Here is a 14,413-nt window from a genome sequence, read left to right as displayed (position 1 = left end):
GCCAATAAAAGAGGCTCATCTGGACCCCAAAAGACCAAGAAAGTCTTGAATAGCGTCTGATTTTGCAATCATCCAACAGGTCGATCATCCAAGGTTTGATATCCCGTCGTCGAAATGCAAAGTCAAAGGCGGTAGCCAGAGTCGAATCCAGCCATGGTTAGGCGACGGGTCATCTCGCCGATCGAAGCCTGAGAGTACGGCATGCCGGAGGTTCTGGAAGAGGCAGAGCTAACGGTTCGAGGTCCGAAATGGTCATCATCGGTTTTCTCTTCGACCCACTGCAGATTGTTGTCGAAGCACTTGGGGAAGTCGGGCAAGAGTCCTTCGTGGTAGAAGTCCTCCATCTCCGAGCGCCACGGAAACGGAAGAGCCTCCCAAATCTTCTGTAGGTTGTTGGTGAAACCGTACTGGCGACGGAGGAACGGGAGGACAATGAGGGTGAGCTTCGCCAGAGCGATCTTCATCTCGCGAGTCTCATCCGCAAACTCCTCCTCCACATTCTGCGTGTACAGGTGAATGTGCGCCATGCGCAAGGGAACCTCGAAGCTAGCCAGCTTCTTACAGTTTCCGAACTTGTAGTAAAAGAAGCGGCCATCTAGGGCATCGCGCAGGGAGCTGGCTGCCTCAAGGACATTTCCGATCTGGTACTTCATCAGAGACTTGACGCCGAGAAGCATGGCGGGACGGTAGAACATGACATTGTTCAGGATGTAAGTGCTGCTCCACATGTCCGATGGGTCCGGTCGATGGCCACCAAGCTCTGTTGAGTCGGATTAGAGATTATTCCAGGTCGAATATGGTCCGCAAGAGCACTTACCGCCCATGTACACCCAGAAGATCACGACACTCATCATCGAGACGTCAAAGTCATCAAGCTTGTGGTGAGTGACTCCAACCTTTATCAAAACGTGAGTCAAGTCAACACACACAATGAGTGGGAAACAGGATAGGGCAGTCTTACCTTGTTGGGTGGGGAAAGGTTCTTTGCAAGGTATGTCGACTCAGAAACTAGTATCTCACGATGGGCCGAGAGAACTTTTCCGTCGCGAAGGGTGATGGCGCAATTGTAAGTCTTGGTCGAGTAGAAAAGGCTGTAATATGAACGTTAGCGAAACCATATTCTCTATAGATTGACCGCTCATTCCTGAAAACTTGCCCAATGCGACCGTCTTTCTCAAAGTTGGGCAGGCGTCCGCTCTCGAGAGAGGCCCGGAAGACTCTTCGGTGGTTAGCGTCTCCCTGGGCAGATTCGGCAGCAGCAGCGATGTCGATGTGGGACGAAGCCTCAGACGACGCGTCACCGGCCTCTTCGCCGTTGGAGATAAGTACGGCATTCATGCCAGGCTCCTCACTCTCATCGCGCTTCTCGCCGTGCTCCTCATCTCGTTTCTCATCGTGCTTGTGTCTCGGCAGCGGAGCCGCCGCAGCGACGATTTTGTTGTTCTCAGCCGGAGACGAAGAGACAGAAGCGACAAGCTCAAGGGAGGCCGGGAGTCGAGCCTGTCTTGCCACTTCCTCCGCGGCCATTTTGGCGGCTTTGTGACCTTTTCTATTGCCGACCATATCTTCGTCCACGTCGTCGGCTGTGGCTGCAGTTGCGGAAGATGTGGTAGGCGAGAGACAAGTTGGCGATGTCGAGGGGGGGCTCTCCTTCTTGGAGGGGGAAGGAGATAGATTACTTTCCCCATTGAAGTCACCCCATGAGCCGTGGACAGATCCAGTGCAAGGGCTCTTAGCCCTCGGCGTGGTGGTGGTGACAGAATACTTCTGCTCCTCTCTGTGCCCGTCCTTGTCCTCACTCTCAACGAGGGAAGGGAAGTCAGCAGCGGTTAGGACGGGAAGCGGAAGCGCTGGTCTTGGTATCTCGTCCCGGAATGAGCCATCACCCGAGTTGTGACGGCCTAGAGAGCTAGGCTTGTGGTGCTTTGCAGCAATCTGAGCCCACGACAGAGAAGCCATGGTGAGTGTTGGTGGTCAGATGCGCAGATGAAAGGGATCTGAAATATTGTTAACAGGCGTAATGGTAGCGAAAGAATAAAACACATACTTAGTAATGTTCAAAGCAAAAAAGCAGGATAAAAGGCAAAGCGTGGTAATGCAAGATGTGAATGAGGGAAGGGTTTTTGTGAGTAAAGGGGATGGTAAAGGAAGATTTTGTGCAGTTGAAGGTACGAGGAAAGCAATATCAAAAAGTCTGCTGCTCCAAATGTGAAGTCAGCAAATTTTTAGCATGACTGTTCGGCAATTGTTTTTGAGTGCCTGATGTGTATTCATGTAAACAAGTAGCCATCCATGTCTTGTATTGTGTATACTTCACCTCATCTCACTGAGCTACCATTGAGGCACTTGTATGGATAGGGAAAGTGAAGAGTACCTTACTGGTGAGATTAAAGAGGAAAGAGCCGTTTTCAAAGCTATCAACCTTAGGTCAGATGAGATGAAGACCCTTCATCATAGAAAGTTCAAGGCTTAGAGTAATTCCCCAGTAGTAAACCATGCTCACGTTCCTCGTCAGGCTCTTTCGAGGCTCCTGGATGGACGACGAAATAGATGTCAATTCCCAAGCTGCAAACTCGGAAGGAGACGCAATTTTCTTTGCTGGCCGGCCTCTCTTGCCCCATCGGAAGCCTTCCGGCCAGCTAGAGTAACCTACCTAGTTAATACATACGAAGCGAGCCTTTGGTGACTGTCTTTCTTTTCTTAAAGACTGGAACATCTTGGGTGGTTTGATTGTCTATCCCTACCTAGCAGACTACTTGGAAGTCTTTGTTAAGTTGGTTATTTAACCTGCTATGACGTAGATATAAGGTTAAAGGAAAGACTAACATAGTATAACTACTTTTATCTTCTTAGAATCCTTTACTGCAATATTATCTTTTATTTGTGTTGTGCTTATTAAAGCTAAGGTGCGCTCCTGCTATAAGGGCGTTTTGGATGACTTGGTTGAGTATGTTACCTTGTCGAGATAACGTTACGTGACAATCTGTTTTGTTTGTAAAGGGCAGTGATGGCTCTAAATCCTACCACAGCATCTGATGGCCTTATTAGCCTTGAAAACTGGCTGAGAAATGGTGACAGTCATCCTTGAAATCTTGAATTTAACAAAGAGCTTTGTGAGGGTTCCACGCCCCTGAATTGTATCGTCCTTCTGGGGCCCATCTTAGCTGTTAATTATCTGGGAACAGCTCCATTGTATAGCAGTAGATATCTTGTTCTTTTTGAATTTTGTAGCTAATTCCTGACTTGGGGCTCTAACAATCCTGAAGATGGGTTCTATGTAAGCTTATCACGCCTTTTGGCATTCTTCCTATTTAAAGCCCCGCGAAACCGTTAGGTTTTCTAAGCGGGAAACTACTATTGTAGAGACTTTGTTATAAGTTAAAGCATATGGCAGGGCATATAAGAATAGGATTAAGAAAGGCTTATTACTATGAAAGTAAAGATATAAAGGAAGAATCCTATCTATAGGCAAGTGATACGAGTGATGTGTTAAACAGCACGTGATATGGCACATGATCATCTATCTGGCAAGTGCTGTATGAAGCTATGAAGCTATTGTGACAGACTTTCACGGCCTCTATGATCTTCTGGATCAGCCTTCTTAGTGTTGTTCAACTCCCATGATTGACAGGCCACCACTACAGTGTGTTCCAAACGCTTTAAAAAATATCTACGGCCTGAACAAGCAGCGCTATAGTGGAGAGCTAGGTTACGAACCTGTCGAGTTAATCCCTGTCTCTTATTATTGGTCCCCACCGGCCTATTGTTAAAGGTTGCTGATGTTAACCTCAACGAGATCGCCCTCGATCGCATTGACTGGTGCTAGAGGGGACAGCCCGAGGATGGGATACATGTTTGGACCTAGAAGCTACCTGAGAACGAGATGCTTCAGTTCATTAAATAGGGCGATAACGGGCCATGCAAAGGAACAATGAAACATGCCTATGGTGATCATGTTCTGGCGGCCGCTATGTCTGTCGGCTCAAACAAGTATAAGGCACGTTCGGCCGAACTCGAGCAATCCATCGGAACTCGACAAGATCTCGGCCCAAAAGGTCATCCGACAGCGCGTGGAGTCCCCTGAAATCAGCCTTCTTGAAGAAGAAGAAGAAGCAAGCAAGCATTGATATGAGTGTGTTTCCTCCACGGGGGGTTTTATCCAGCAACGGTTGTGTCACCTTTATTACAGCTCGTATTGTTCAAGAGTCTCGGCTCCGTTTGTCAGTGGATTCATCAACGGCCACCGGTCTGGCATCCTCGGTGGGTGTGTGGACGCGCGGACACTTGCATGTCATGTTTCATCGAGCATAGCGTGACCGGTTAGTAGCGTGCGTAAAGATTGAAAAAGATGCATCCGTAGATGAAGTGAGATAGGTACGGAGTACGGGAAGCAGATAAGCGACGACTGGAGTCAGGTTGTCGGTTTCTTTTGATCAACCACCCCGGACGCTTGTCAGAGGGCATGTCTCTCAAAGCGGCTAGGAGCCACTTGGGCTGCTAGGATCCAATGCACGCACATGCCTGGTGGTTCGGCGTTTGCCTCCTACTTGGCTCTTAAGGGCTCCTCGGACATATATAGGTGGGTTGTCTGCCGGACTCTCACACCGCGTGCTTCCTTCTTGGGCGTGGCTTCCCAACGGAGAGGTCCCTTTTGAATACCCGCCTTGATACGATTGCCTCATTCATCTACCTACCTACCTAACTACCTATGTACCTATGTACGTACCCATGTACCTTGAGTAACAGAATCAGTCCTCGTCTGCTTCAGTTGATGGGGAGAAAACCGCCCGAACCAAAGGTCTGTGCGTTGCCATGGATCGCTCCCGGCCATCCACTGACTCCACCACCTCGCGTGTACCCTTGGCTGACGGCCCTTGCTCCCGCTGCACCTGACAGGGGCTCTCCTAGAGCCTGTTTGCTCGCCAAGCTTAGGGAAGGTAGGTATCTAACTACCTCAGGTACCTACAGTAGCTGTATATTCGGAAATATTGACTATGCACTGTCGGAAGGAAGACATGTACGGATAAAACCTTGGGTACCTGCGGGGTACTTGCCGCTTGGGGGGGTCGGTCAGAACAACGAGGAAGGGGCGACCGAAACACCGTTCCTTCCTCCAACCTACCGAACCAATTGACAGCACCACAGACAGCGCTCTCTGCCCGTCCGTTCGTCTCCGTCCATCTGCCTTCCTTGCCTCCCAACCCTGAGGTGGTGGCGCTGGCTCTGTGACATCTCTCCTACCTTCACCTCCCAATTTTGACTTCACCTCTCGCCTTCTGCCTTTGTCAGCCCAGACGGTGGAACGTCCAATTCCCGTCGCGCGACTACAGGTGGGCAGGCAGACGGTTCCATCACCCACGCCCGATCGCTTTTTTGGACCATCTCGTACTTCTTGCCTAGGTACCTGGCCGCACACGTCGGTCCTGTATCTCTCGTTGACTGCCCATCTCATCGTGTCGCGGGCTATAGCCTGTCTTTGCTTGGCCTTGGCACCTCAGCAGCATCTTCATCACCAAAGCGCCTTCGGCATCGCCCACGCAGTCAAATGCCCGTGGCATAACATCTCATACTATTACGTTCCATTTCCATCTCACCGCCCCGGTACATATCTCATTCGCTCCCAATCTTCTCAATGTCCTGTTTGCTCATCCTCATACAGGCCACCCCATGGATGCCATCATGGCGGACAGCTCACCCGCCGATCCGCTGGCCGCGGCCACTAGTGCCCTGATGAACTCGATACAGGGTTACGTCCGCGCCGCCATCGCCGCCGAGGTGGCCAACGCCCCGCCTCAGTCCACGTCGGCTCTCCAGACCCGTCTGGACTCCGTTATCCAGGAGAATAGCGAGCTAAAAGAAAAGCTTAAGCAGATCGAGAGTAAGACCGCCTCATGCCGTTACCAGTGCATGCGTCCTTGCCATTTTCCAAGAAACCATCACCCAAGTACTGACATCACCCAAGCAGATGAGCGAGACACCATCAAAGCCGCCTTCTCGTCCTACATTGGCGTCGCTCTCCCAGAGTCCAAGCTGTCTCGCCACCTGCGTCCCAAGACCCCCAAGTTCTCCCAGTTCAGGAACTTCCCAGTCGAGATCCGCATGAAGATCTGGAAGCTCGCTCTTCCTACTGGTCGCGTCTTCGACCTGTCTATGGGCGATGGCCACCTCTCTCGTGTTCTGCGCGCTACCGCCCCGAACCCCAACGGCGGCCCTAACGCGGCCGTCGCGATTCGGCAGGCCTCAGGCCTTGCCGAGATGAGCGTCACCGCTCACAAGACGCCCAAGCTACGCCTCGCCTGCAAGGAGGCCAATCGCGCCTTCCTCGAGGCCGGCGGCTTCGAATTCGGCCTCTTCGGCGGTGCATACAAGGGCCTCTGGTTCAACTATACAGAGGACATCCTCTTTGTCCGCGAGGAGCCCCGTGCATGGACCAACCTCGACATGTCGCGCATCGTCCGTGTCGCGTTCCCCCACACGAGATTCATGAGCAAGGGCGACATCACCTCCAAGATGGACCTAATCCTTGACCACTTTACCTCCTGCAAGGAGATCATTCTTATGCAAACCATGGAGTGGGATATCCGCTCGTGTCTGACGAGCCCCCGCCTTCCGGCCAAGCTTTTCCCCCTGGGAACAGATGACCCCATTGGCGCGCACGACTACCCTAAGGAGCTGTCGAACGAGATAGGAAACGTCGCAGCCTGGGGTGACGTGAAGCGCGTTGTTGAGCAGATTAGCAGGGAGCATGTCACCGAGGTGAAGCGCCTGACACCCGGTCGCGTTCCCAAATTCACCGGCATGGAAATGGTACGAGCTCGCCCGAGCTACTTTGACTAGGCTGTCAACATGCTCCGGCATCGACAAGATTCCAGATATTCTTAGGCTTTTAGCGTGTATCATATCTAGGCAGACACTGGGAGTAGGGGCGTTGGGTTCTGTTTCTCCCCGCAAGCTAGCATAGTAACATGTCGCCGACTAAGTATAGGATCGGCTCTCTTGCTTTTCTTCTCCTTATCTCGACCCCTAACCTGTCTATCGTGCCAGGTGTCTTGTATCTCCAGGGCCAGCTACTTGTCCTCGTTTGGTTCTCTGCGCTCTCCCTCTCTCCACGTTCACCAACAAACATTGTCATGACCAGGTATTGAGTATTCGTGAAACTCTCCGTTCCAGGGCTTCTGCTTCATTCTCTAATAACTCATCAAGTAAACTATGGCTATCTCGAATTCTTAGTGCCAAGATCCGTATGCGAATCCTTATGAGCTGCCTTGTATGGTAATAAAAGCTTTATAAGGCAGTTGAGTCTCAGGATTAAGCAAGGCCAAATAAAAGAGTAAAAGGTAAGGAGCATGTGAGTTCTGGTTAGCCAATTCCAAAAGGTGTCAAAGTCGAATACCGTAAGGGGGTCATACTGGTGAATGCTTCACCTACTCCAATATGTGACCGCAAACAAATTGAACAGACTCTTGTGGCTCTCAGAAACCATGGTCACATTTCATCGATAGGCTGTTTTCGTTAATTTCGGGCTTATATTGTCTTCTGTCAAGGTTCTCCAGCCTATTGGCATTTCAAGACTGTAAAAGATCAGAAGTTGTTGCTAAGAAATCACCCACAAGAGGTGAGACCTACAACAAACACGCGGTTGCTAATTCTCAATCAATCATGTTACTGAGTACCCACGACGTATCTCACGATGCTGAATGAATTCCTTGAAGGAATATATGTTCGAGCTGCTAGTTGTTCCAGTGGCCGAGAATTTTGCCAGCGGTGGCATCTTATTCTAGGTCGCTTCCTGGAACAGTTCTTTATGATATTCTGCCACTTTTAGTAAGCCTAGTTACCTAGGAAAAGCATAGCAAAAGCATCCTGGTCACAAGAGCCACTAGAATATCCCAGACGCGTTGTAGCCCATTGATCTAAGCCGGTCCGTATTCATGTTCTTTTTTCCTCACCATCCTCTGACTTCTAAGCGATCAGGATTTGCGAGCCTTTCAGAATACTTCAACCGCCTCAAACTCTATGGACTTGCCTAAGTTCTCACTCTCCCAGCAGTCGTTGATAAAGGCCTTATTCTCTCTCCAAGTCTACTCAAGGCCCTCTTCCCAATCCTCGGGGTCAACGTCTTCTACAGTAACAGCTTCGTCTTCACTGCAAATCGATCGGAAGACAGGAAATGTCTCGGTCAGTTGCCCTTCGGTAGGGGTACCCAAGGGGTAGTAGGCGAAGATAACACGATTACAGTCCAGATTGCCGAGAACACGCTCGCAGTGCTCTCTGTTCAACTCTATCTCTTTGCTGATGCAAACTCTTTTGACGTCGAAGAGACCAAGGCTGTTCCATTGATCAAAGGTGTGGAGGTAAACCACATCTGTCACAGGACATATTAGGCGTTAATTGCTGCTTGCGATTAACGGCGTCGTTTTTGCGACAACATCCTACTCGTCGTTGTACCAGATGCTACGCATCGGTCCAGGTCTCGGGTTGCTATAGTAACCGAAATGCAATGAGCCGTTTGCTATGCAGACCTTATAGGCCTCTTTAGAGGCTTCTATCATGACGAGGAAGGGGGGCAGTGTTGGTAGGACTGGGCTGGTCGGGGGTCGTACATGATCCAGTCATTGTATGGCTTCGGTTCGTAGATTCGTCCAGAGGGCAGAGACAGACCTCTTTCAAATAATATGACGGACTTCGGGTGAAAGTTGACAAGATATAGGGAAAGAGGTGGCCGGAATTTCGAGATCTGCGATGAAATTCATTGATAACCATCCAAACCCTCACGACACAAAATGGAGGGGTTTGATCTCATTCTCACTGATCTTGGCGGGATCAACGGGCGTTGGGATGCCGCGTAAGGCATTCCAGAAATTTTCCATTGCATTTACATGTTTTTGAGCTGTCTGGCGATCTGTTCCATCCGGTACGGCACCTGAAGTCGTCATGAGGCTTTGGCGCGGGGGTATCGATGGCTTGTGCGGTTGGCGTAGGCGAACTCGAACAGGTGGTTGTTTTCTGTTAAGGTTCAACAAGAATGTCAAATCTTTTCAGCTTCATTTACTTCTTTTTTGTTTCGAGAAGACTATGGCGGACCGCTTATCTGGTTGCTCCTCATTCCAGATGAGAAGCCTCAATAGTGCGGCTGTTGGGGCGAGATGAGATGGACGGAAAGAAAGCGTGACCGGATAGGTGGATGAAAGTATGAACCAATCTCCTTGTCCAAAGTTTGAAGCTGATTGATGTGAGTTCATCTGCTTTGGGTAAGTTAAAGGGTCTCATGGACTGGATGTGAAGTGGTTGTATGAAGGGGCACAAAGTCCTGCCATCTCAAAGAGGTCTCTCACTTCTTAGCTTTCCTGTCATAGTTTGAACTTATGTGTGTATTCATTTTTATCTTTTTAACTCACCGCAAGGCTAGCTCCATCAGGGTCTTCAGTTGATTCAATGTTGAAGTGCTATTGCTTTGAAACGGGCGAATGGCTAACTCTTGCACCTACCTAGGCCCCTGCTCAGATAAAAATGCATAGAGATGCTGGCAGCTTGATTCGATATATGCTCAGTGATATTTTTACTCTGTGCTTTGGATGAACTGGCTTATATCTAGCTCTATATACCTGAAAATTCCATGTAACAAATGTGACTTACACGTTTCTGCCTAATCATTTCGCCCTGAGACTCCTTTTAAGTTGAAAAGGCGATTGCGCGGCTTAGAGCTGGGGTTACAAAGGGGACACCTTTCAACATTCCATAAGGTTATACAGCGGCTAGTTCAGAGCTAAAGGCTGAAGGCCCTTTGATACTGGAACTATGATTCCCATTCAAGCTCCAAATAGAAGAAGAGCAAAAATCAGATTCCTCTATCTCACGTGGACCAGTGACGAGCTTACATCTGTGGGTACTTCAGCTTCTGATACGGGATCAGAGAAGATCTGATCCTTACTGATCTGAACACGGCTGCAAATTCTTCCAAATATACTGCCTTCTTCAAAACAGCAATATGGCTGTGGTCAGCAACACAAGCAGCTTAACACTGCTTTGGCCTAGGCTATTATCGAACACAGCCAACACAAGTTGGAATTATCATTTCACGCTAAGTGACGCAGCTTCAGAATTCCTGATATGCGGTCAGCATGGAGGAGAACGGAAAATAGTTCAGCATTCAGAAAGGGAGTCGCAATTCTCACAAGCTAAGTCTTGAAGGCTACTCAATCAATAAAGAGCATCTATGTGATTTGGCAGACAAAGGTGACTGAGACTACTTCTAGATATTTAATCATCACCTTGTCTTGTCTTATCATCCCTGTACAATTCTCAATGCTAGAGGAGAAGATACAAGTGGGCAAAAACAAGCCTTGGATGATATACCTAGAGTAATCCAACCGTTTAGTAGCATACATCGTTTTCAGATATGTTTGCAGATAACACGATCCCGTCGTTGCAGCTACAAATTTACTACTGGTTGGTGTGATGACAACCTGTAATGGCTGTGCCTGATTATTGCCACACTGAGTGACTCGTAGTAACGATGATGCAGAACCGAGAGATAGCGCTTGCGTATCTCGACCTTTGAATGTCACTCGAGCCAGGGTATTGTTTATGTACGACTTTGAAGAGACAAAACGGATACTTTTAAAACAAAGAATTGAGGAGAAGAGACCAACCACTATGGTTGGTTGACATGGCAAACTACTTTACTTGACCTGTTTGGCCCGAACGACAGCAAAGTGAATCTTAAGACTGGGTCTGATGGGCTTGTCTTCATCCAGGGTGTTATGTACGACCCTGGCTGCGGCTAGGGCGCTTGTTTGGTCTTTTCCAATCAATTGTTTGCGTTGGCCTGCGACTGCAATACGCTCTGCATCTGAGCATGCCCTCAAAGTCACTGCCCGCATTGATCCGAGCACGCCACCTTGGCAGGTCATTTATATACCCAGCTCTGGCAACTGAGAACATTTTCTTGTCATATTGCCTTCAAATTCCCTTACTGTCTGTCTTTGCTCTTTTCAGTCATCTAACCAGGAACATAATGTTGATCTTTACCCTGAATCATTCCACTACGGCTGTTGCTCTGATAGCAGGCCTTGCGGCCGGAGAACCTGCCTTCTACGTCTCAGCATCGGCCCGGAAAGTTTCAGACGCTCCCTCTCCCACATCCGAAGCTTCTGGCATACCATCTCGCACCAGAGCGCCAGGCATCACCCCCCTAGAGGCGCAGGCCAGAATCTGCAATCTGGAGGCAGATTACAGCCCCCACGACCCCATCGACTCTGAGAAGCAAGAGAAGGGCGTTTCCACCTTTTGTGATCTTCTAAGAGGAAAAGGCGGCTATCTCGAACCTGGGATGGAGTCTCAACGTGTGGAGTTTCAAGACGCAAATGGGGGACGCCACCACTACAAGGTTGAGTGGGCAGCGGGATGCCAGACGGAAGTTGAGAATCAGGCGATCCGGCGGCCCCTGGGGCATGTTAGTGCGTCACTCAACTGCCATGACTTGATGCGGGATAACTACTTGTTGTGTGAGTATAGACTTATTCTTCCCGCTTTCTGATGCTCTTAGCAGAGATGTATCGTCTAATGCTTGGAGAGTATAGGCCACAATGGCGGTGTTGGTGGCAAGGTACAGGTCGGTTGTCTCATTTACACCTACAACGGAGGTATTATGACAGGCAGAGTGTACGACTGGTGAGCCAAGAGGATTCAAGGTACTTTCACAATGAATCTTGCCACCTATTAATCTGCTCAAAGTTCCCTTCTGTTGGAGTTTAGAAAGCATGCAGTGGCATGTTCTTTGATTTTTTAAAAGTATGGCATCTTTATACCCTGGGTTAGTTGACTTTGATCAATCTCTGTACTGTTGTTGTCAAAGCTTTGATAGAAGCACCTCATTTTATCCTCTGTAAGGGCTCTGTATCGTCTTGGCGCATTCCTGGTTTCCTTTCTGCACAGAGGACCGCTACTTTGGAAAGTAATAGATTCAAAGCCATCGCGTGTTCAATTAAGGGGGGCTACGTGGCCAGGTCAATGCAGGTATGGAGTACCTAATGGAATAATCACCATACCAATTGAATAGGTATCACGTTGAAAGCAGATTGTTTGCCTTGGTGGAACGTACAACAGTGACAAATAGAACTAGTCCCAGATAGGCATGGTGCGGGGTATCTAGGTAAGCTCCTGTCAGAGATCACCCAGCCCGTGCCTGCCTGCCTGCTTGCCTGCCTGCCTGCCTGCCTAGTGTGTGTCGTCGCGGGGCAGCTTTCTCCTGGATTCCATCATCGCAATTGTACTCTTCCCTCATTCTTTCTGTTCCACACACACACCACACCGACTAGGCCCTGCGATCCTCGGAACCGCAAAGATGTCTACGGTTCACATCAAGTCGCCGACGGAGTTCCAGACGCTCTTGTCGAGCTCCCGCATAGTCGTTGCGGACTGTAAGTACCACCTTGGTCAACTGAAACCTCTACATCCCTGCCCTTCCTTGCCCAGATGGCACCAACGATGCCACTGGGTATTCTTTCTGGTCGCAATTTCGCCGTCGCTCGACTCCTCATCTGTGACTACCTTGGCGCATCATTGGGACCCCATTCTGCCAGTTATTTCACCACTCAATGATCGGCCTGGCTTGCTGACAAATGTGTTTCCAGTCTATGCAGACTGGTGCGGTCCCTGCAAGGCCATTGCGCCCCTCTACGAACAGCTCTCGTCGTCGCTGTCCCGCAAGAATGTCGTAACTTTCGTCAAGATCGATGTCGAGGCCCAGAAAGAGATCGCCTCCGCCTACAACATTACCTCTCTCCCCACTTTCATGATCTTCCGCGAGGGCAAGACCCTTGAAAAGGTTCAAGGTGCCGACCCCCGCAAGCTCCAGGAGGTAGTTAAGAAGTTGGCCAAGGAGGTTTCTGAGGGCGGCTCCGGATCTGGCGAGGCTTCCGGCAGCTCGGGCGGTGGATCATGGAGAGGCGTAGAGCTGCCTCGCGGCTACAGCGACATTACCGATCAAGTCGAGGCTAGAGGCTGTGAGCTGCTCAATGCCGATGAGGACTTCGGCCCAGTTCGCGTCCTCTTCGACATGTCGAAGCCCAGTGCGCTGGCCAAGAAGGAGGGTGTGAAGGATTGGGTTGAGAGTGGCGCCGACGACCAGCTCCTCCTGTTCATGCCCTTCCAGGCCATGCTGAAGCTGCACACACTTCAGGTATGATATACATCCATACACCCGCCTCATGTGAATTACAAAATTGCTGACAGAGACGGTACACAGCTCACCTCTCTTCCTCCTGCCGACGACGACGAGGCCCCGATGCGCCCTGGTACCATCCACCTCTACACGAACAAGCCGCACAACCTCGATTTTAGCGAAGCTGACGATACCCCTCCCACGCAAGCCATCGAGCTTACCGAGAAGGACTGGAACGCCGACGGCACCGCCAACATTGGTCTGCGTTTCGTCAAGTTTCAGAACATCACCAGCCTGATCATCTACGTCACCAAGGGCGACGGCGAAGGCGAGAAGGTCCGCCTCGACCGCGTGCGCCTCATTGGCGAGTCGGGAGAGAAGAGAGAGATGGGCAAGCTGGAGAAGATTGGCGATGAGGCCGGCGAGTAGAAGTCGGCGGTACTCTACAAGATCTGATCGGCCGGCGATGAAAAAACATTGCTCGCACGACCCAATGCGACGAGAATCATGAATAGAGCGATAGTCATAGATGTTGCCGGCCGTTACTAGGCTCAGTAAAACCCAACAAACAAAACCTCAGCAGTAATGGTGTCTCAGTTATTTCCGTGGCACGAGATCAAACCATGCCGGACGTCAACGTGACTTCCGCACATTGCGGACGTCAATAACTCGGGGTTGACGCTGATAATTGATGGGCCATTTTGACCTAGATCTGAGGATGTACGGCTCATCATCACGAAGGTCATATTCATACGCCGCCATCGCGTTGCACGTTCCATCCACCCATCATCCATTTAAAGGATTCATAAGTTCTGAGTATGTCCGGCCTGACGAACGCGATCCAACCCGTTGGGGCAGAAAGGATCAATGAAGGACAAGGCCGGCTGCAATTAAATTCGATCTGGGGCACGACTGACGCCATGAATTCACTGACTTAGGAATTCCAGCAACAGGGGAAACTGTAAAGAGTCGTGCCAGCCGCACGAAGAAAAAAAAAAGAGGAAAAAAGAAGTCTCTGCAAGAACCGCGACCGAAAATTTCATTTTTATATCACGGTACAGAGCGGCTCAGCGCACGGGTGCACAGAGTGGATTCCCCAAGAGCCCTAGAACAAACGGACGAATATTATGCCGAGCGACTTTTGGACAGTCGCGGCAGGTTCCGCGGTCGTCGTCGCTGCGTCGGCCATGTTGCCGGGCCTGGTCTGTGCATATGAAGCCCCTGGTGGCTGACGCCCGGTCCCCATAA

General features: G+C 50.1%; 4 protein-coding genes across 4 annotated transcripts; 3 read left to right on the top strand and 1 right to left on the bottom strand.

Annotated features, from left to right (window-relative positions):
* Positions 1-122: 122 nt before the first annotated feature.
* Positions 123-1,959, bottom strand: GLRG_10431 (uncharacterized protein; the record flags this gene model as incomplete). The annotated part of the gene is made up of 2 exons (XM_008101116.1): positions 123-760; positions 1,302-1,959. 2 exons carry the CDS (start codon positions 1,957-1,959, stop codon positions 123-125), a joined length of 1,296 nt encoding a protein of 431 aa, XP_008099307.1.
* A 3,708-nt stretch (positions 1,960-5,667) lies between these two features.
* Positions 5,668-6,837, top strand: GLRG_10430 (uncharacterized protein; the record flags this gene model as incomplete). The annotated part of the gene is made up of 2 exons (XM_008101115.1): positions 5,668-5,878; positions 5,966-6,837. The coding sequence occupies 2 exons, from the start codon at positions 5,668-5,670 to the stop codon at positions 6,835-6,837; spliced, it is 1,083 nt and encodes a 360-aa protein (XP_008099306.1).
* Positions 6,838-11,017: 4,180 nt separating this feature from the next.
* GLRG_10429 (uncharacterized protein) lies at positions 11,018-11,677 on the top strand (the record flags this gene model as incomplete). Its single annotated transcript, XM_008101114.1, has 2 exons — positions 11,018-11,507; positions 11,583-11,677. 2 exons carry the CDS (start codon positions 11,018-11,020, stop codon positions 11,675-11,677), a joined length of 585 nt encoding a protein of 194 aa, XP_008099305.1.
* Positions 11,678-12,346: 669 nt separating this feature from the next.
* Positions 12,347-13,594, top strand: GLRG_10428 (thioredoxin; the record flags this gene model as incomplete). The annotated part of the gene is made up of 3 exons (XM_008101113.1): positions 12,347-12,422; positions 12,636-13,183; positions 13,250-13,594. The coding sequence occupies 3 exons, from the start codon at positions 12,347-12,349 to the stop codon at positions 13,592-13,594; spliced, it is 969 nt and encodes a 322-aa protein (XP_008099304.1).
* Positions 13,595-14,413: the final 819 nt, after the last annotated feature.

The sequence above is a fragment of the Colletotrichum graminicola genome (assembly GCF_000149035.1).
Source record: "Colletotrichum graminicola M1.001 genomic scaffold supercont1.60, whole genome shotgun sequence".
In the NCBI taxonomy this organism is placed as follows: domain Eukaryota; kingdom Fungi; phylum Ascomycota; class Sordariomycetes; order Glomerellales; family Glomerellaceae; genus Colletotrichum; species Colletotrichum graminicola.
This window is presented reverse-complemented; position numbering and strand designations above follow the sequence as displayed.